This window comes from Mastomys coucha, unplaced genomic scaffold (assembly GCF_008632895.1).
Source record: "Mastomys coucha isolate ucsf_1 unplaced genomic scaffold, UCSF_Mcou_1 pScaffold23, whole genome shotgun sequence".
NCBI lineage: Eukaryota > Metazoa > Chordata > Mammalia > Rodentia > Muridae > Mastomys > Mastomys coucha.
In genome coordinates this window covers 108,639,214-108,660,082 of record NW_022196906.1, presented here as the reverse complement: position 1 = coordinate 108,660,082, position 20,869 = coordinate 108,639,214, and the positions used below count along the sequence as shown (strand labels likewise).

At 48.9% G+C, this 20,869-nt stretch overlaps 1 protein-coding gene across 1 annotated transcript in view; it reads left to right on the top strand.

Moving 5' to 3' along the window:
- The window catches only part of Gpd1l (glycerol-3-phosphate dehydrogenase 1 like), a 37,216-nt gene extending 17,861 nt beyond the window's left edge, over positions 1-19,355 (top strand). Inside the window, exons 4-8 of the mRNA XM_031344481.1 lie at positions 2,850-2,988; positions 6,057-6,169; positions 14,549-14,782; positions 15,466-15,572; positions 16,697-19,355. Coding sequence (XP_031200341.1) covers positions 2,850-2,988; positions 6,057-6,169; positions 14,549-14,782; positions 15,466-15,572; positions 16,697-16,793 — 690 coding nt within the window. The 3' untranslated portion in view covers positions 16,794-19,355. The remainder of the gene's footprint in view (positions 1-2,849; positions 2,989-6,056; positions 6,170-14,548; positions 14,783-15,465; positions 15,573-16,696) is intronic.
- Positions 19,356-20,869: the final 1,514 nt, after the last annotated feature.

Below are 20,869 nucleotides of genomic sequence, written 5' to 3'. Positions count from 1 at the left end.
TGCCACCATTTGCAGGACAGCTGTTTCTCTCTTAGTTAATCTCTTCCAACACTCAGGTGGGCATTACCCGTGACTGGTCCAATTAGGGTGAGAGTTGAAATTAACCATCCATGGTGGGAGAGATGGCTTGGTGGGTCAGGTGCTTGCTGTGGGTCTTGATCTGAGTTCGAGCCTCAGAATGCCTCATCTCCAACTGAAAGGTTTCTTCCCTTCACTTCATTGATTTTCTAGGCATTCTTACTGGTAGATGTTTTCTTTTTCTTTTTTTTTTTCTCTTTTTTTTCTTTGATTTTTCTCAAAATCTTTTTTTTTTTTTTTCTCTGTGTAGTCCTGGCTGTCCTGGAACTCACTCTGTAGACCAGGCTGGCCTCGAACTCAGAAATCCGCCTGCCTCTGCCTCCCAAGCACTGGGATTAAAGGCGTGCACCACCACCACCCAGCCCAGGGACATGTTTTCTTCATCTAGACTTCCAAAAACAAGTCCACAAACTTTACCACACAGCTAGTGGTGGGGTCTGTCATAATAATGAATTCTGAAGTCTTCATTTCATTCAGAGAACAGAAAAGAGTCAACATACATGTGTCCATGTATATGAGTTTCTAACCTAGTTATATAGCTCCGAGCAGAGCCATGGAGATGAGCATTGCAGTGCTGTTTATCAGCTTTCAAAGATGGGCACACTGGTGTCATATTAGGCGGGACAGTTACAAGTGATAAAATGATGGAAAACTGAAGGGTGGGCTGGAGAAGAGGCTCCGTGGTTAAGAGCATTCATTGCTCTTGCAGTGGACTCAAGTTTTGTGCCTAGCACCCGCCAGGAGGCACCCATCTTTAACTCCAATTCCAGGGGAACTGGTGCCCTCTTCTGGCCTTCTTGGGAACTGCACACATGGTGGACAGCCATACCCACAGGCAAAACACTTATACACGATAAATAAAATTTAATAGAGGAAAATTGTGTGAGGCAGTGAAAACATTCAGGATGCCTGTTCTGTCAGATGGGAGAAGGGGAGGGAGAAGAGGAACATGGAGAGAGGATCCCCCCCCCACACACACACACATACACCCCTTATGGGAGGAGATTGAGTAGTTAGCCAAGGGGGAGGGTGGTGTGGTGGTGGTGGTGGTGTGTGTGTGTGTCACAGATCTGTCTCCTCAGCCCTATAGAAAAGAACCTTTAAGTCACATTCTGAATGGGCCAGCTGTGTGGCCCCAGCTTGTAGTGGGCTCCATGTTCAGTGCAGCTGAGTCAGAGCCAGATGACAGCACAGCTGTCCCTCAGGTGCCACCCAGTATTCACTGCAGTTGATAGACAGAACTAAACCAGGGTCTTCCTTGGTACCTGAAGCTGACTTTGGGGGTCACTTATGACAGCAATTGCCATCTCCTTGCCATCCCAGTACCTGCTCCTTATCAGTGGGAGCCACCAGAAGCTCTGGCAGGTGCCACTGGGCCTGTGTGCTCTCAGGGCCTCCCAGGCCAGAGCTCCTGTTCTGCAGAGTAACCTTAACAGTCTTGGGGAGGGAGTGTCTCTGCAAACACCATGGCTAGCTGAGAGAGAGAGGGGGAGGGAGAGGGAGAAGGAGAGGGAGAGAGAGAAGAGGGGAAAGGAGAGAGGGAGAGGAGAGAGAGAGGGAGAGAAGAGAGAGAGGAGAGGAGAGGAGAGGAGAGGAGAGGAGGAGAGGAGAGAGAGAGGGAGAGAGAGAGATGAGAGGGAGAGAGAGGAGAGAGGGAGAGAGAGGAGAGGAGAGAGAGGGAGGGAAGGAGGGAGGGAGGGAAAGAGAGAGAGGAGAGGGAGGAAGGGAGAGAGAGACTTGATTCAGTGGCTGGTGATGGTTCAAACTTGGAGAGTCTGACCTCTAGTGGTTTGTTTTAGGCATATTTAAGCACAGCAGGATTGGTTGGAAAAAAAAAATGCCTGGTGATGTTGAATTCAATCCCATGTGCACAACAAAGCATGAGACTTGAGTTTCAAAACTTTGTAACGCACGTGTGACATTGCCCATAAAGATTGATGATACAATGATACAGATTGACTGAGGAAAACAAGCTCATGGTTGTTGGAATCCAGAACCAACATGAAAAGAATAAAAGAGTTATTCTGGAAATAGGAGTAAGAAATGGACATGAAAAGATTTAAGGAGAAAGAAGGGGTAGGCTAGCCAATACTGTACCGTACCCACGTGGGAGAGGTAAAACATTAGACCACACGAGGTCTGGTGACTCAGTCATCTTGATTTAATGCTCTTCCTTTATTCCCGCAACAGGTAACATACTTAGGGCAAACCCCTCCCCCAAACTACGTCGGTAAAACAGTCCAATCAGAAACTTCCTTCTTGCTCAATGGAGGTGGAGCCACCAAATGCAGTCGCCTCCACAACGCTGCGCCACCGCCCAGGCCCTGGGGGGGGGGTTTGCCCTAAGTGAGGGTGTGGGATCTGGTATTGTCTTACCACATGAACAATACAAAGGTTACCAGGCTGTTAGCCACATCTGTTAGCCTTCTGGATGGAACACACGTTATATGTCTTTCCCTTTGAGACTATCCTGTACGTTTAATATTCCTGGTCCCCCTAGTGCTTATCTGTGAGCACAAGCACCTCTGTGCCCCCCACGCCATCTTACCTGCATCATTCAATCCTCTGCCAGTGCCCGATAGAGACAGTCTCGCTCTGTAGCCCAGGCTGACTTCCAACTTTCTAAGTGGCCAAGGCTGGCCTTGAACTCCCTGCAGTCCTGGTGGGATCACAGATGTGAGTCTTCACGTCCAACTAAGATGACTTATAGAACAACGGTCTTTTACCTCTTGGATTTGCAAGCCTCCCCTGACTCGTCTGAATCCTTCTAGGGCATAGATGAGGGCCCTGACGGACTGAAGCTCATCTCCGACATCATCCGAGAGAAGATGGGGATTGACATCAGTGTGCTGATGGGGGCCAACATTGCCAGTGAAGTCGCTGCGGAGAAGTTCTGCGAGACCACCATTGGTGAGGCTGCAGAGGGCCCTGGCAGGGCTGGGGGCTACACATGGCCGACCTATAAAGTCAGGCCTGTAATCCTACATGGGGCACTGGGGAGATGGTTCAATAGTGTCTGCATGAGGACCTGAGCCCAGATCCCTAGATTCCATGAAAAGGCCGCCACATCATCGGTTGCCTGGTGAGGCACATCCTGGTGCTGGGAGGACGGGATTGGAGGATTCCAAGGGTTGCTGGACAACTAGCTTACCCAGTCAGTGAGCTTCAGGTTCCATGAAAGATCCTGCTTCTAAAAAACACTGGAGACGCTGGAGAGATGGGTCAGCACTTGTTCTTGTAGAAGAGCCAGGTTTGACTCTCAGTATCTACATGGAGGCTGGGAAATGCCTCTAACTTCAGTCCTAGGGGATCCAATGCCCATTCTGGCCTCCGGGGTACTAGGTACATACATGGTACACATACAGACATGGGCAAAACACCCCTACCCATTTATAAATAAAGAAAACAAATGTAAAAATAAGAGGTGAAGAATTACTGAGGAAGACACCCAATACTGACTCTCTGGCCTCTGCCTTTCCAGATTAATTTTATCTATATGTACATGGAGGGGTTGTATACAGGTAATGCAGTTGCCCCCAGGAGCCAGAGATGTAGGATACCTCTGAGCTGGATTTAGGGGCAGTTTTAAACCACCTGACATGGCTCCTGGGAATTGAATTCAGTGCTGGGCCTTGGGCATGCCAAGTGCTCTACCCCTGGGCTGCATCCCCACCCCTGGTCTCCAGGTTGATGACATTAAGGACCAGCTGCTGTTTAACTGTAAAGTCTGAAGTGTGTCCAGAGTGGAACTCTCTGGGGGGGGACAGCCAGCATAAATTAGAGCACCAGATGGAAATGCTATCGGCACGATTCTGCTGCCCCCTCGTGGTGAAATGCTATCGGCACAACTCTGCTGCCCCCTCGTGGTGAACATGCCTTTCAGGCTCCTGATTTTACAAAACCAGTGATAAGTCATGGTGCTCTCTTTAAGCAAATATGATTCCATATTCATTCATTCCTGCAAAGGCCACACACCTAGATGTCTAACATTGTTCCTGATGTATATGTGATCTGAAAAATAATATGGAATGGGGGGGTTGGCACTGATGACCACCTCCACACACAAGCACACCTTGTACAGAGAAGACACACATTCATACATTCATACACTAAGCACACACACACATGCACACACGCACATCAGCAAACATCAGCCGACTTCATAATTATGGGGCCTGAGCCCTGTTCCCCCCAAGATTGTTTTCTTTCTGTTTCTTCCTTAACTTTGCAGCCATCCTGGGAGGGCCGAGTGTTTTTTCTCAGGAGGGAGCTGGAGGAGATTAAATCAAAGATTTACACACTTGGCTGCTATCCCGTCACCCGGGGAGCCTCACACACTAGCCACGCCACACCACTCCACTCCACTCCAGAGCTGTGATTTAGTAGGTCTGGGCTGTGGCCTGGTTACAAGTGTTTTTAACGCTCCCTAGTGGCAGTGTGAGCAGATGTGTGGACAATCGTGGGAACAGCTGGCCTCCCACCTGGAGACAGTCAGAGCCTGGGGCTAGAGTCCTTGGGGCCATCTGGTGTCCTGATAGTAATAGCTGCTGGTTTGTGGGTGGGATTTACCTAGAGAGCCTGAGTGTAGAACCCAGGGAGGGTTCACCCCCTGCACCCCATTGGCCACAGCAGATTTCATGTCAGGTTTTACAGGTAAGGTCTTGCTTTGGCCTGCTCTTCCTTGTTGCTATTGTTGCGTTTGGTCTTTCTGAGGGCTGTTTCCCCATGTGAAGCCCAGGCTAACCTGGAGCTCATTCTGGCTCTTGCGTCAGCCTCACCGATACTGTGGTTACATACAACATACCCATCACCAGGACTGATTTCTCGTGGCCTGGCTTTTTTTTTTTTTTTTTTTTTTTTTTTTTTGAGGCAGAGTCTCACTATATAGATCAGGCTGGCCTCCAGTTCATAGAGGTCCACCTGCCCCTGCCTCCAGACTGCTGGGATTGAAGGTGTGTCATCATACCTAGCTGCTTCTACTGTTTAATCAAAGGTGTCCAAATCACACAAAAAAGAATAAAACTAGCTGAGTGTACAAAAGCCAAGGGGCATCCAGCACACCGCAGCCTGCTGCAGAGGAGGGGATGTGGCCAACACAAGTCCGCTTGACTGAGTGCCCGCCCTCCAGCATTTGTGGACAGCACACTGGAAAACACACGGATCTTACATTCTGTTTGAGAAAACCTTTTCATGTTTGATAAGTTTAAAATGTATGGCTTAATTTTTTTCAAAATTAGCTAATTATTATTGTGTAGAGTTAGTTAGTGTTCGCGCCAAGCACACATGTCGAGGTCAGAGAACAACTCTGAGGAGCTGGTTCTGTCCTCCCACCTTTACATGGGCTCCATTTCTGTAATCTGAACTGAGGTTTACCCTTAAAAAAATCACCCGTGTTAAAGATTCCACAGGAACGACTGAGGGCCCACTGACTTGATGGAACTGTGGAGAGCTGGTGTTACAAGTCCAAATTACCTTGGTCTATCTTTAGCCCTTTTATAGCCGAGTGCAAGCCACCTGTGTGTCTGCTCTAACATCTTGTGACTACCAGATAAAACCTTTTGAAATGCATCAACTTAACAGACCACTGGTGTCTACCAACGCTAAAGCTAAGGACATCACCAGGTGGCACCCAGAACCTGTAACAAAGCTCCCACCCCCTTGTTGTAACCCCCTCCTGACATTCCCACCGGTGTGCTTGAAAAGTGCTTTGACTCTTGGCTTAGTGGAGCGTGGTATTTGGGGCAGCCTGAGTCTGTTCCAGGTCACAGTCACTCACCTGAAACTTAGAGGTGAGAGCTGGGGTTTTGTGTCCTTAGCTATGTTGCCCCCCCCCCTCTGTGTGTGTGTGTGTGTGTGTGTGTGTGTGTGTGTGTGTGTGTGTGTGTGAAGCTCCCGTGTTACAAAAGTTAACACTTTAGACCTGTGCTAGGTGTAGAAGAGGACATGGGGGACATCACTAATCTTTTGCTCTCCCACAGGCAGCAAAGTGATACAGAACGGCCTTCTTTTCAAAGAGCTGCTGCAGACGCCCAACTTCAGAATCACTGTGGTAGACGACGCAGATACCGTGGAGCTTTGCGGTGCTCTTAAGGTATCCCACCCAGGGGAGGAGGTACTGAGGCTAGACCAATGTTAGCAGTCTCACATGGGAGGGTAGGCTCTGTTTTGACTGGCTGGTGTGTTGGATCAGGTGTGTATATGTGTGTGTAGAAGTCAGAGGACCATCTCCAGTATATACCTTTGACTTCCACTTTGTTTGAGACAGGGTCTCTTTGCCACTCACCCTCAGGTACACCAGGCTAGCCTGTAGCCTTCCGGGGTTCTTTTTCGTCACCCCTCTCCCGGTTACAGCTTTGTCTTGCTGTGTCCAGTTTGACCTGGGTTCTGGGGTTAAATTCAGTTGTCAGGCTTGCATGCTTTCCAATGGGCCAACCCCACGGTGTTCTGTGCACTTGGCATAGGATCCCATGAAAAAGAGCAAGCCTAGGCGGGGGCTCTCTGTCTTTTCTTTTCTTTATAAATATCAGTGAATATCTTTACATTGCTTTTAGATCATTTTATTTGTGTGCATGCCTTGCTTGCATGTACATATGTGCACCACATGCATGCTTGTTCCCCGGAGAGGTCAAAGAGTGCATCGGACCTTCTTGAACTGGAGTTATGGGTGCTTGTGAATTGTGGTATTTTGGAGATTGGTTCTAATGCTTTGATTCAATGGGGAATCTGACACTAAAGGTCCTTGTCCCCAATTGGTTTCTGATTGGTCAATAAAGATGCCAGCGTCCAATGGCTAGGCAAAGGGAGATGGGGTGGGACCCCTAGATTTGCTTGGGTGGGGAGGTGAAGGAGAAATCACCATGAAGCTGTGAGAGCTACAGGAGACAAAGCCATGTAGGAATTCTGGGTAATTCTTACCCACTGGCCACTTCCCGGATTGGGCCTGGGACAGCGGGAGAAGGGTTAGGAGCCCCTAGCCTTTGAGGTAGCCAAGGCATTTTAAAATTAACTGGTGTGCATGCATGTGTGTATCTTCTATTCAGGAATCCAGATAGCTCCTGGGCAGGTGTGGGGGCCAAAGCGGTGTAATCCAAACTAACTGCTCTCTTGTGGGTCCTGGGAACTGAACCCAGGTCCTGCTCTAGAGCAGCTGCTGCTCAGCTCTTAGTCATCGTCTCTTTGGCCCCAAACTGTAGTTTATTTGACAGTTTTTCAGATTTTGTTCTTATATTCATGTGTGTCAGTCTGAGTATGGGTATATGTGCAGATCCTCAGGAAGCCAGGAGGCAGTGCTGGATTCCCCAGGGAGTTTCAGGTGGTTGTGAGTCACCTGACAAGGGTACTGGGAATCTAACTCTAAGTCCCCTGGAAGAGCAGCAAGTGCTCTTAACCACCATCTCTCCATCCAGCCCATTGGATTTTTATCTGTGAGTGTGTGTGCACACGCCTGTGTGTGTGCCTGCGTGCCTGCACGCCTGCATGATCGTCTGTGAACCATATACATACAGTGCCCTGGGAGGCCATAAGAGGATGTTGCATGCCTTGAACTAGATTGTGGAAGGTTGTAGGCTGGGAATGGACCCTGGGTCCTCTGCAGAAGTATCCAGTGCTCCTAACCCTGGGATGTCCCTCCAGCTCCGATTTCTTGTTCTGGAAGATGAGGGCTTGGCAGCCCTTGCGTCTGGCTTCTCTAGGTCTCACCGTTATCCTTGCTCACCCAGGTGTTACCTGGAGTGGGACGCTGTCCTCTCTCTCCCCCCAACTCTGCTGGTCCCTCATTCTTTTCATGCGGAACACTTGTCTCCTGCTGATGAGGTTTCTTAAAAGAACAGTTTATCTTTGTTCCCTAGAGTGAAAAGAAGCAGTTTCGATTGGCCAGTGACCAGGGATTGTCAGGAGACAAATCACAACAAATTTAATTAGATGATCAATCCGCCTCTAGCCCCGATTGTGCAGAAGGCAGCTTGCACCTACCAAGGTGAACAACGTCCTGTAGGGGTGCGCGGGGTAGGCCTGAGGATTCGATAAGGAGAGAAGCAAGGAAACAGCAGTGGAGAAAAGCTGCCAGGTTACCCAGGGTTACTTCAAAACAGGCAGTTGTTTTGGGGGCAATTGTTGGTTTGTTGGTTGGTTGAGATCAGACATCAAGCATCAAGTAGCCTGTCTGGGCTCTAAATCAATATGTAGCCGAGGGTGACCTTGAAATCCTGTCTCTACCTTCTAAGCACTGGGATTACAGCTGTGTGCCACCTCGTCTGGTTTATGTGGTACTGGGGACCAAACCCAGGCTCCATGCCTGCCAGGGAAACATTACCCACTGAGCCACACCCCCAGCCTTCTTCCCCTGGCTGAGTTCAGGGCCTTGCACAAATCCAAGGCAGGCACTTTGCCGCTGAGGTACACCCCAACCATTTTAGGTTTTATTTTGAAATAGCATCCAACTAAAATGCCCAGGGTGGCTTTCAACTCCTTACGTAGCCCAGACTGAGCAAAGCCACTCTTTTCCTGCCCAAGTGATGCCTACACGCCTAGCACTGTCTGCAGGGATGGACTCCTGTTTCTGGGAGAAGCTTGGGGGATCTGGTGCCTTTCCTGAGGGTTAGTCTGATGTCACTGCACTTGCTGAATGAGCCCATTCTGGCAAGACTGGTCTGTAGCTTCTCATGTAGAAACTTTGCCCAAAGCAGTGGCCTCTCACTATCTTAATTAAGAATAGGTCAAGGGAAATGTTTATTTTGTCCCTTTCTCCTGAGAAGCTAAGGAAGCTGGCTACAACTACTTCCATGATCTCTCTTCCCAGGAGTCAGGACTGGTTGACCCTGTTTATTTGGGGGTGCAAAATGGAGGATGGGTGAGATGACTCTGGGTAAAGCCACCCCCCACCAATTCTGGCGACCTCAATTCAGTCCCTGTGATCCATATGGTGGGAGAACTCTTAGCTAACCTCTGACCTCCACACATGCCCTGTAGTATGCACGTACACTAAATATACGCACACTACATAAATATCATGTTTTGTTGTTTATATTTTTAAGGCAAGGTTTCTCAGGATAGCCCTGGCTGTCCCAGAACACCACATGTAGACCAGGCTGGCCTCACAGATCTGCTTCCAGATCTGGGACTAAAGTTGTATGCCTGACTTCAGTAAAGCTAATTTTTTTTAAAAAGATTTATCTATTTTTTGTATATGAGTGCACTGTAGCTGTACAGATGGTTGTGAGCCTTCATGTGTTTTTTTGGGAATTGAATTTAGGACCTCTGCTCTCTCAGTCCCTGCTCACTCCAGCCCAAAGATTTATTTGTTATTATAAATAAGTACACTGTAGCTGTCTTCAGATGCACCAGAAGAGGGCGTCAGATCTCATTATGGGTGGTTGTGAGCCACCATGTGGTTGCCGGGATTTGAACTCAGTACCTTTGGAAGAGCAGTCAGTGCTCTTCCCTACTGAGCCATCTCACCAGCCTAAAGTTAATTTTTTTTAAAGGAGGAAGGGCGGTAGTGATGTAGCTCTCTCTTGGTAAAATGTTTGCTGGACATGCAGGAAGCCCTGGACTCAATCACCAGCATCACATAAGCAAGACGCGATGGAGCACGCCTGTAATACAGCACTGGGCAGATGGAGGCGGGAGGATCAGAAGTGTTCAAGGTTATCCTTGGCTACACAGGGAGTTAGAAGCCAGCCTCCCTCCCCGCTTGACTTCTCAGTGTGATTCCCTGTTTAATCCAAAATTGCTTCTGGAGTTGAAGCAGCTGGGAAGGGAGCCAGGCAACTGACATCCGATTGCCTGTTTCCAGTGAGATTGGCTGAGGAAGCACGGGCAGGAAGAGGAGCACCTACCCCCCTCTTCCTCAGGAAGGCTTTTCTTGTAGTCAGAATTAAAAACCAGCTTTTAGATTTACACTGTGCGGTCACAAAATACAATGCACATTTAAAAACGTCAATCCAGCTAAAGACTTGGGCAGCCAGGGGACATATATCTATCTATCTGTATCTCTGCATGGTGGACCCTTTTCTTGCTCTGTGCTGGCAGGCCTCTTTCCACAGTCAACAAGGCCCTGGCTTTTGTGTCATTTTGGGTAAGATTTTTATGGCTTTTAAAAGTTGTCTATTAAAGTAATAATGACCACTCAACAGCAGGGGACGTCATGAATGCCTAATTGCTCAGCATTAGCCACAAGCTGCACAAAGCTGTTTGTAAGCCACTAGATATTTTTGGGTTACCAGTGGGGAGATAGTGTGAAGTCCCACTCAGAATGAAAGATACTAGGTGAGAGGATTCTAGGTGGATAGTTCCAGAAAGCTTCTGTTAATGGGAGCTGGTGTGCTCCTGGCAGGGCGCCTACAGTTGAATTTGTGCCTGCTATGGGGACAGAGTGTGAGAGAGAGGCGGGTGGAGGCAGAGTGGGTACCGAGGGCCCCTTGTTATCCAGGGCTATCCATCATTCCTTGAGCCTGAATCAGGACTGGAGATTTCTTTTAATTGTTTTTGTTTGTTTGTTTGTTTCAAGACAGGGTTTGTCTGTATAGACCTGGCTGTCCTGGAACTCATTTCTGTCCTGGCCTCGAACTCCAAAATCCACCTGCCTCTGCCTCCCAAGTGCTGGGATTAAAGGCGTGTGCCACCACCGCCCGGCTAGGACTGGAGATTTCTAAAATGGGGACTTTTCACTGTTGAGTCTTTCTCTGTCCTCACCTCTGCCTCATGGTCCTGCATGGGTGCCCTCCTCCTGGTGTTCACCCTTCCCCTTTGGCAGAAGACCCAATTTTTGGACTCCACCCATCCCATCCCCAGTTTTCTATTTTTTGTGGAAGTATAAGAGTAGAAGATTTGAGCCCCACCCCACCTCAGCCCCATCTACCTGGCTCAAGGCACCATTGAAGACATTGTCCCTCTGGGCCCTTCTGGGACCCTGAGGAAGGGTTTAACACACCTGTCTTCCCCAAACCATAGCAGTCTAGCTGTGGCTAGTTTACAGCATTTGCCTGAGCCAGGGGATAATGAGTTTTGTAGCTATTGTTCAAACATGCTCTAACTGGCTCCCTGTCTTTATTTAATTTTTAGCTGGGCAGGTGCCCAGGGTCCTATTAGAAGAGAGTCAGCCTGCCCAAGGCTCTGTGGAAGGGAGGTTAGTACCCTGGAAGCTTTGAGGGAGTCCAGACCCCAGGGTCCTGCTGGGATGGAATCACAGTTCTGTTCCCCTCTTGCTAGTCTGCCTTTTCTCCAAGTGCACAACGGGGAGCGCTGGGCTAGAACTTGGGGCCTGCTCCTGCTGCCTTGCTTAGCCAGTTGACAGAGAACGCCTGCCAATCTTTTGGGTTGAGCAGCTCTTACCGTGAGAAAGCCCTGAACTCTGAGGGAGCGCCTTTGTGTCTTTGCTCACTGGGCTGCAGGTATGGTGTCTTTGCTCACTGGGCTGCAGGTATGGTGTATCTCCTGGCCAGCTGCTTACTGTCTCCTCATCCTTCACTGCGTGTGGTAAAGGGGCTGCCAGTGAGACTGTGAGGTGCAATTTATTTTCTCTTTAGTTTTTGCAACAGGGCCTTGCAGCTGCTAGGCCAGCCCTCTAGCGCTGCGCTGCAGTTAGCTGTTGCAGCGGCCACTGTCACTCTCCTTCCCACCTGCCCTTTGACTCCCTCCGTCCCTGAGAAGCCATGGAGGCATGTCCGCATGACAGAGAATTGCAGGGGTGTGAGGAAGCCTCTCCAAGCTGAGAGGAGAGGGGACAAGAGTCCTAGGCATTGGATGAGTGAGCCATGGGGCGCGCACACACACACACACACACACACACACACACACACACACACACACACACACATGCTGTGGGATGAGTGAGCTATGGAGCACACACACACACTGTGGGATGAGTGAGCCATGGGGCACACACACATAGACACACACACACACACACACACACACACACACACACACACACACACACATGCTGTGGGATGAGTGAGCTATGGAGCACACACACACACTGTGGGATGAGTGAGCCATGGGGCACACACACATAGACACACACACACACACACACACACACACACACACACACACACACACGCTGTGGGATGAGTGAGCTACGGAGCACACACACACACTGTGGGATGAGTGAGCCATGGGGCACACACATACACACACTGTGGGATGAGTGAGCCATGAGGCACACACACACACACACACACACACACACACACACACACACACACGTCTGTGGGTGTGGCCTCAGGGGTGAGCCCGCTTCCTTCTCTGAGCCAGGGTAAGAGGGGTAGGCCCAGGCTTCAGTCATGACTGCAGAGGACCTGGTGTGGCCACCTTCATCTGCAGGAACCCCTGCAGCAGGAAGGAGCCTGATCTCCCCATTGAGTCATGGATAATTCCTAGGATTGGTTCACCATGTCATCATCCAAGAGATAGCAGAGAGGTTCAGAATTCCAATCATTTAGCCAAGAATCCCCTGTAAGACTCCATTCATTGATACAGTTTCAAGAGAACCATTGGCCTGCTCATCCAAGGTGAATTTTGCAAAGAAAGGCCTAGTGACCACAAGGGGACATTGCATTGGATGGGACAGATATGAAACATCGGGATGTCCAGTTTAGTGCCCCGAGCGTGGGTCTAACATTGGGCTTCCCAGACTCCTTAGCCAGGTCCCTGATTCGGGGCCTGATCTGCAAGCAGAATGTGACACTTTTGTTGAGGTTTGGGTTTTTGCCATGGTTTTTAATGCTTAGTGCTGGCCCCTAAGTCCTGGTTGCTCCCAGGAACAAGAGACGTGCAGTGTGACCTTGCTCCTTAATTTAAAACTATTGGCTAAATAAAGATGCCAGCAGCCAATAGCTGGGCAGAAGAGACATGGGCGGGGTTTGGGGTACCCAGGCTTGGGGTCCTAAGAGAGCCACGAGGAGGGAGGTGCCATGGGGTCAGTGGGTCATGAAAACATGGCACGAGGGGTGGCTGGTTGGAGTTAAGAGCTGCCCAGATGGAACATGACAAATTCTAAAATGGGGTTATTGGTGGGGAAATGGATTCTAATAGCACAGAGGGTAGGTACCTGTACAGCTCTAGTGCTGAATAAGGCTTTTATAAAAATAGAAGTTGTATGTTTTTTGTCTGGGAATGGAAGAGACAAAAAGAGTAGTAGAAACTGCGGGTTGAGGCCGGGCAGTGGTGGCGCATGCCTTTGATCCCAGCACTTGGGAGGCAGAGGCAGGCGGATTTCTGAGTTTGAGGCCAGCCTGGTCTACAGAGTGAGTTCCAGGACAGCCAGAGCTATACAGAGAAACCCTGTCTCGAAAAACCGGAAAAAAAAGAAAGAAAAAAGAAACCGCGGATTGAGATTAAATGTTCACTACACCCCTTGTCTTTGGTGAGCCCACTGTTCAGGCAGCATCATTTGAGGTCAAGTCCACTGAGGCAGCCTCCAGAAGAATCGGACGGCCCGTTGGACCTCCAGAGAGGAAGGGACTGTCATTTGCACACATTTTATTGTCCCTTCTTTGGGTGGCAAGCATTTTCTACAAGGACTAGATAGAAAGTGCCTTGGGTCTATGGCCCACAAAGACTGTCTCAGTCCCCCAGCCTGTGTTAGCTGAGTCACCTGCCATCAGTGGGTGTGAGGACTGGGTCCCATAGGACGTGACTGACAAACCCAAGCCTTAGGTTAGTATCCTCTATCCCAGCTTATCCCCTGTGGAAAAGGAGTTCCGTATCTGATTTGCTGGTGCCTAGGAGAGTGGACACAACGCAATGCACAGAGCTGATGCCTCGTGAATATCCATGTGATATTCACATATTTCAATATTCAGATATTTCAATGAAACAAATGGCTGACACTGTAGTTGTATGCATGCTCACCTAGTGACCCTGCAAGCCAGCTCCTCGGTCATGCCCAAGAGAGCCACCCATGTGCGCTCATGAGACACCAGAGGCTCACAGGGATCTATTGGCTGCCGTCTTATTTCGATTTACCCACCTTCCCGTCACTTTGCACTGGGGAGAATCTCAGTTTGGGGCCTTGTTTAAAAACACGAGTTCTGCGGTTCAAACTCAGATGCCTATGTTTCCCTACAAAGAATGTATGCTGGGCTAGTGGTGCTTGTAGGGTAGTGGGGTGGGGGTGGCCTCGGGTGGTGCTGGTGCTTGATGGGGGCAGGGTATGTGGCTCTGACAGAACTGGAACTCACTGTGTCGACCAAGGGCCTCCGAGTTGCAGCGATCCATCTGTCTCTGCTTCCTTCATTCTTGAATTAAAGGCATGAGGTACCAAGGCCAGCCTAGCACTCAGTTTTGATTTAAAAACAAAGAAACAAAAAAACTTAAAAGGTTAAAAGGCAAACTAGTTTGTCCAGAGAGCGCACCCAGGGGCTGCTGACTCCATACACTGGAGCTCGCCTACCATGCTGCTCCCAATCCTGGGCCTTTCGGGACTGTGTATGCTCTAGTGTCAACTCCTGCTCCGTGGTCTCTGCAGAACATTGTCGCCGTGGGAGCCGGCTTCTGCGATGGGCTCCGCTGTGGGGACAACACCAAGGCGGCTGTCATCCGCCTGGGCCTCATGGAAATGATCGCCTTCGCCAAGATCTTCTGTAAGGGCCAGGTGTCCACGGCCACCTTCTTGGAGAGCTGCGGGGTGGCTGACCTCATCACCACCTGCTACGGAGGGCGGAACCGCAGGGTGGCAGAGGCCTTTGCCAGGACCGGGAAGGTACCCTGAACCCCAACCTGCTCTACTTGATACTGTGACGCTCTTCATCTGAGACCCCAGCCTGGGGGAGATGAGGCCTGGCCCAACAGAGATCCCCTATACTATTGATGCCCATTCTGTCTTCCCTGGCTATCCCACTCACCTGAGTGTTCTAGCCCTTAAGTGCTCTGATCTTTTTCTTTCTTTTAATAAGTTAGCATACAGAGTGACAGGCTTGCTTGCGATAGCGTTTTTCATAGTACGTAAGTTACTCCTCTCCTCTGCCTCCCAGCTTCCCTCTGCCCACCCCGTCTCTGATTGCACCCTTCTACTGCTAGAATCCCCCCTTCTATCTTTATATCCCAGGACTTCTCTGTCTCCTGCCTCTTCTCAGGGCACCCTTCTGGTCTCTGGCCTTTCCACACCACTCCAGCATAAATACACAGATAGGAAAAGTAGATACCAGGAGGCTGGGGAGATGGCTCAGCCACACAAACAAAGAACCACTGTGTTGGTGGTCAGGGTGACTTCATTTAACACGACACTTTCCGGTCCCATCTGCCTGTAAACCTCACGGTTTCATGTTTTCTCACGAAATGTCCTTATCCTTTCCTTGACTGGAGACAGGACATCTCAGCTCTCCCCCACCTCTCTCAGAAGGAACAACTCTCAAGTGGATGCTTTCTTTGTCCCTTGCTTCTCAGACCATCGAAGAGCTGGAAAAGGAGCTGCTGAACGGGCAGAAGCTCCAGGGCCCTCAGACCTCTGCGGAGGTGTACCGCATCCTCAAGCAGAAGGGGCTGCTGGACAAGTGAGTCCCCCTTGTCTGGGTTGGGTCCCCCTGTCTGTCTGGGTTGCTGGTCCTCGGACAGCTGCAGCGGGCAGATGACGGAAACTGCTCAGGATCTGTTTAGACTTCTATGTGATATGGACATCTCTGGTGGGAAATATCTTATACAAAACTGTTTTCAACCTCATTGAAAAGAGCTTGATTCTATAGATTAAGCATGCTATAGAATATGAAATTTTAGTCGAGCACACCCAACATTTTCCTGTTGTGACATGACATGTTGTCTACAAGGTTCATGCTTGAATCTCAGTGTCTTAAGTCAACTTATAATTTCTTGTGCTGGGCTTTGTTCATTAGCATGGAAGGTGCTGTCACACACCTGCTCCATTCTGCTCTGTTCTTTGTGCTTGCTACGAGTTTGAGGCTAGGCTAGTCTATACAGAAAGTTCAAAGTCAGCCATATCTATATAGAAAGACCATATATTTTTAAAAGGCAGGGAGGGTGATCTGTGCATGGAAGCACTTGTCCGAAACCCTAGCACTCATCAGACTGACTGAGCTGGGAGAATCAGAAGTCCACTGCCAGAATTCGAAGCTAGCTTAGGAAGTTCAGATCCCAGTGCAGCCCTGAGCCTTTCTCAGCCTGATTGATCTTTAAACATAAAAACTAGATCCTGGGTTGCTATGCCTCAGTTAGCAAGACAAAATTAGCCAGGAGTGCAATTACAGAAACTAAAAAGTGGGCTGGGCGGTGGTGGCGCATGCCTTTAATCCCAGCACTTGGGAGGCAGAGGCAGGTGGATTTCTGAGTTCGAGGCTAGCCTGGTCTACAGAGGTGAGTTCCAGGACAGCCAGGGCTACACAGAGAAACCCTGTCTCAAAAGTCCAAGAAAATCCAAAACAAAAAACAGAAGCCAAAAGCAAGGTTAGTCTACTTGGGGGCTTTGAAAGATGGGGTCTTTGTTCTTGTTTAGGTGGGTCAGGCTGTGTACAGCCTGGGTTAAAGGCCTGAATGATACTTCCGTCATGGCATTCTGCTACTGTCTGTAGGGCTGTGCCCACACATGCACGCATGCACAAACGAGCCCACTCCAAGAGGCAACAGTGCACAACCTAACGTGTCCTCCCCACTTCCCACCCTCTAGGTTTCCCCTCTTCACTGCAGTGTATCAGATCTGCTATGAGGGCAGGCCTGTCATGCAGATGCTGTCCTGCCTGCAGAGCCACCCGGAGCACCTCTGAAGGAAGCCAGGCAGCCATCAGGAATAGCCCTGCCTTGCCCACTGTAGGACCACCCAGAAAACCAGGGCCTGGCAGTGAGATCCTGATGACTGTTCTCTGAATACATACAAATTGTCACAGCTTTGTCTCTGTGCCAGGAGAGGCACTCCACTGGCTAAGATGTGTCGGGTAACAGCTACACACGCACATGAGTGAGTGTGAGTGTGTGTGTGTGTGTGTGTGTGTGTGTGTGTACAAGTGTGCACCTTTCTCATTCTGTGAGTGTTTCTCTGAACCCAAATCAGGTATCTATTTTAATGATCACATTTTAAATTTCCCCTCCAAGGCAGCTTGGGAGATCAGAACTAACTCAGCTAAATTTTATGGCTGTGACTCATTTATACTCAAGTGAAGGGAGGAACTATTTTTTTTCCCTCTGAAACAGTTATCCAGCATTAAAAAGGTCTACATAGATACGTGCGTCTGAAGACCACTCTACTTTTAAATAACATCCCAGAGCCAGCAGCACAAGCTCCTGGATTGTGAATTGACAGCTTAACAATCAGATAGCTACTCCACATACACATTTCTTGCCTCCAGCCTCTTCACTGGCTGCTAGAATGGCCTTTTATACAGACCCAGCAAGGCAGGCCCTCCCTGCAGTGGCTGACATCTCCTCCTGGGGACACTTCATCATACTCTTTGCTAGGTGGGACTTTTCTACAGCTGTGTTTCTTCAGGCTCGTGGAACCCTCAGAGAGGCCACGGTCACTTCTCATGTGAGAAGCCATAGCTGTACCTAGTCACCCAGGGACATGGAGACATTCCTCCATCCCTCCAGGATGGGACCTGCTAGGACGTCAGGGGCCTCTCTGGCCTGGCTGTTTGTAGGAGTGATAATGTTCAGCCTTTCCTGAGACCACAGGAGGGCTTCCTGCCTTGGAGATCTGTGTGGCAAAGAGTCAAAAGTCACCACTCCAAGTGATGTCCCTACTCGGTGGGGTCATTGCACTCTTAAGAAGGTTCCTGGGCCTCAAAAATGGCTCCCATGTTTCAACATGCCTTCCATGCATTTCTGATACTCACTACAATTTAACAAGCACTGCATTAGAGAATTTACAGCCTTTGCCGAACAATGTTCTATAAGAGACAAGTGTCCTGGAGTGTCCTGGCTATGCCAGGTGGACCCTGAAATGGCCAGGTGAGTTTGGCCATTCCAGTTGCCTGTCACTTCACACTTTCCTAGAGGGGCGAGGAAGACTGGATGCTAGGAACCCGCTAAGCTAATAAGTCCCAAACACCTTAGACTATGAACATTTTTATTTTTTACTAGAATATTAAGCAAAATTTCTAGAGAATACTGCTATAGAGTGAGGTGACCTTGACTTTGCACAGGAATTCAGGATGACTAACTTCCTGTAAGAGTTCGTTCTATGTAGCCTGGTCTGGCCTTGAATTTGTCACCTTCTTGCCTCTGTCTCCCGAGTGGCCTGGGTTTTGCAGTTTCTGACCTTTCTGACTCCCTTGAGAAAGCTTTCAGGAGACAGGGTCAGGCACGGACAAGTCGATGACAACCTCACTGAAATGCACACTATATGGAGTGAGTGCTTTGGATGCTAGAATTAGAACACAAATGATTTTATTTAAAAACCAGGCATCCAGGGGGTGGGAAGAGCATACAGATGTCACGCTGTTCTGTGCGTATGAGACTTTCCACTTCTCTCCCTCCTCCTGGGTTTGGTAGCCCCCACCCACTCACCCTTATATAACTGAAAATGATTGTAAAATAAATTTTTATGGGAATTTTTAAAACTATCCAAGATGACTTTTGGAGCATTGTAAAAGTCCCATACCTAAAGCGCACAGCAGGCTGAATATTTCAGTTTTCATAATGATGTTGTCAATCGATTTTTTTCTTGCCTCCTAAGTCTTTTTTTTAAAACTTTGTACATATGTAACGAAGAGTTACTTTTTAAGATATGCAAAGGGCTGAGAGCTACCGTGGTGTCTACAAAGTAGCACAGGGCAGAATTGTTTTGTGTTTTGCATCCTCATTTACATTCACCGGCTCTCTGGCCTTGTACTTCCGGGTCCTTCCCCTCATGAATGACCCTTACTGACTGACATCCCCTGAAGTCATCTGATGTGCTTATCATAATCCACCCATGATGGAAACTGGTAAATTCCTTGTTTGTGCTCTGGCCAGAGGGGTTACTGAGTCACCTCTTTCGGTAACCTTGTAACCACCTGCTGACTGGTGTTTCTTGGCGAAAGGATCAGCGACACCTGGATTAGAAACTTCATCTGTGAATGTAAAACTAAGCTCTTGCCTTGCTCCTCTCCACCACAGTTTTGGACAAATCTCTGGAAACCCGCCCCGGGGCTAAGCCTGCCTTCTGGTGTTTTCATAGCTGGCCTAAGGAGGGTGCTGTGGTGAGACTGCAGTGTCTAAATAGAATTGTTTCTCTGCCACTTCTGATTGGCTGGTCTTCTACTTCCACATGTACTGTATTTGTTTACAGACTGTAGGTGGATGTGTAGTGTAAAGGCTTGGTTTAATAAATACGACCTCTTAAACCTGTACCACGGAGCCGTTTTCCTTTCTTGTTTTTATAAATTATTATTGGGGTGTGCTTTGCGAAATTGTCTCTGTTCTTACCTACCTAAGGCATTCTTTGATTGGCTTTAATAAGAAATTGGCCAATTAGCTGGACAGGAAGTGGAAGGTGGGACTTCCTGCGAGGGAGAAAGGAACTCTGGAAGAAGGAGGTGTGAGAGGAGACAGGCATAACTTTGGGACAGGAAGGGTAGCCTCGTGGCTGGCTGGAGGCTAGGTGGTTGGGTTAACTTAGATGAGCTAGTTGACAGTCTGCCCACCTAGGGCCTAATGCTCTCAATATTGTCTCGGTGTGGTTATTTGGGAAAAACTGGATAAAGAATAATTGCCGTTGTATTAATTTCCAACCCTAATAAAGAATTTTAATATTTTACATTACAACTTTATTGTATATGTATGGATGTATTTGGCCTGCATGTATGTACACTATGAGTGTACCTGGTGCCCACAGAGGTTGGAAGAGGGCACTGGGTCCCCTGGAACTGGAGTTACAGATGGTTTCAAACCTAGGTCCTCTGGAAGAACAGCCAGTGCTTTAACTGCTGAGCCATCCCTCTGACCTCTTGGATTTTATGAGTCAGGGTTTCATGCAGCTCAGGCTAGTCTCAAACTTACTACTTAGCTGCAGGTGGCTTCCACCTCCTGGTCCTCCAGTCTCTACCTCCCAGGCAGTTAGGATTACAAGCATGACCTCCATGCCTGGCTTTTTTAAGAGAAATATTTCTCTTTAAAAAAAGCCAAGCATGGTGGCTTACACCTGAAACCTGAAAACTAGGGAGGCTGAGGAGGTCAGCCTGAGAGTTCTCTCCTATCATGTGTGTTTTAGATATCAAACTCAGTCTCCCACCCAATCCCTCAGGATTTATTCCTACCAGGCTGTGTTCTACTTGGATCTGGCCCCCCACATGGAAAGCCATTGGAGTGTTCTGTCTGGACTCCACCCCCACAGTTACCTGGCAACAGCCAAGTAGGCCGGCCCACTATAAAAGGGGCTGCTTGGCCACTCCTCCCTTTCTTGCTCTTGCTTCTCTTGTCTCTTACTCTTGCTTCCCACTTGCCCCCCCTTTTCCCCATTCCCTTCCCCCTCTCTCCATGTGGTCATGGCCCGCCTGTACTTCTCTCCTCTCTTCTCTCTGCCTTTCTCTGCCTCTGACAGCCTCTTAACTCCTCTCCCATGCCCTAAATAAACTCCATTCTATACTACCTGTGGTTGGTCTCTAGGGGAAGGGATGCCTTGCATGGGCCTGCCAAGGCACCCCTCCCCCCATACCTCACCACACTCCCATAGAACATATTAATTTATCTTTTTATGATCACAATACCCAGAGTCAGCACTTGACAGTACTTTGCAAAGGGTTATCACACACACACACACACACGCGCACACACACACACACGAGATTTAACAATAAGCCTTAAAAAAAATACTTTGGGGCATGTCTCTGAGGGTTTCTAGACTGGGTTAGTTAAGGTAGGAAGA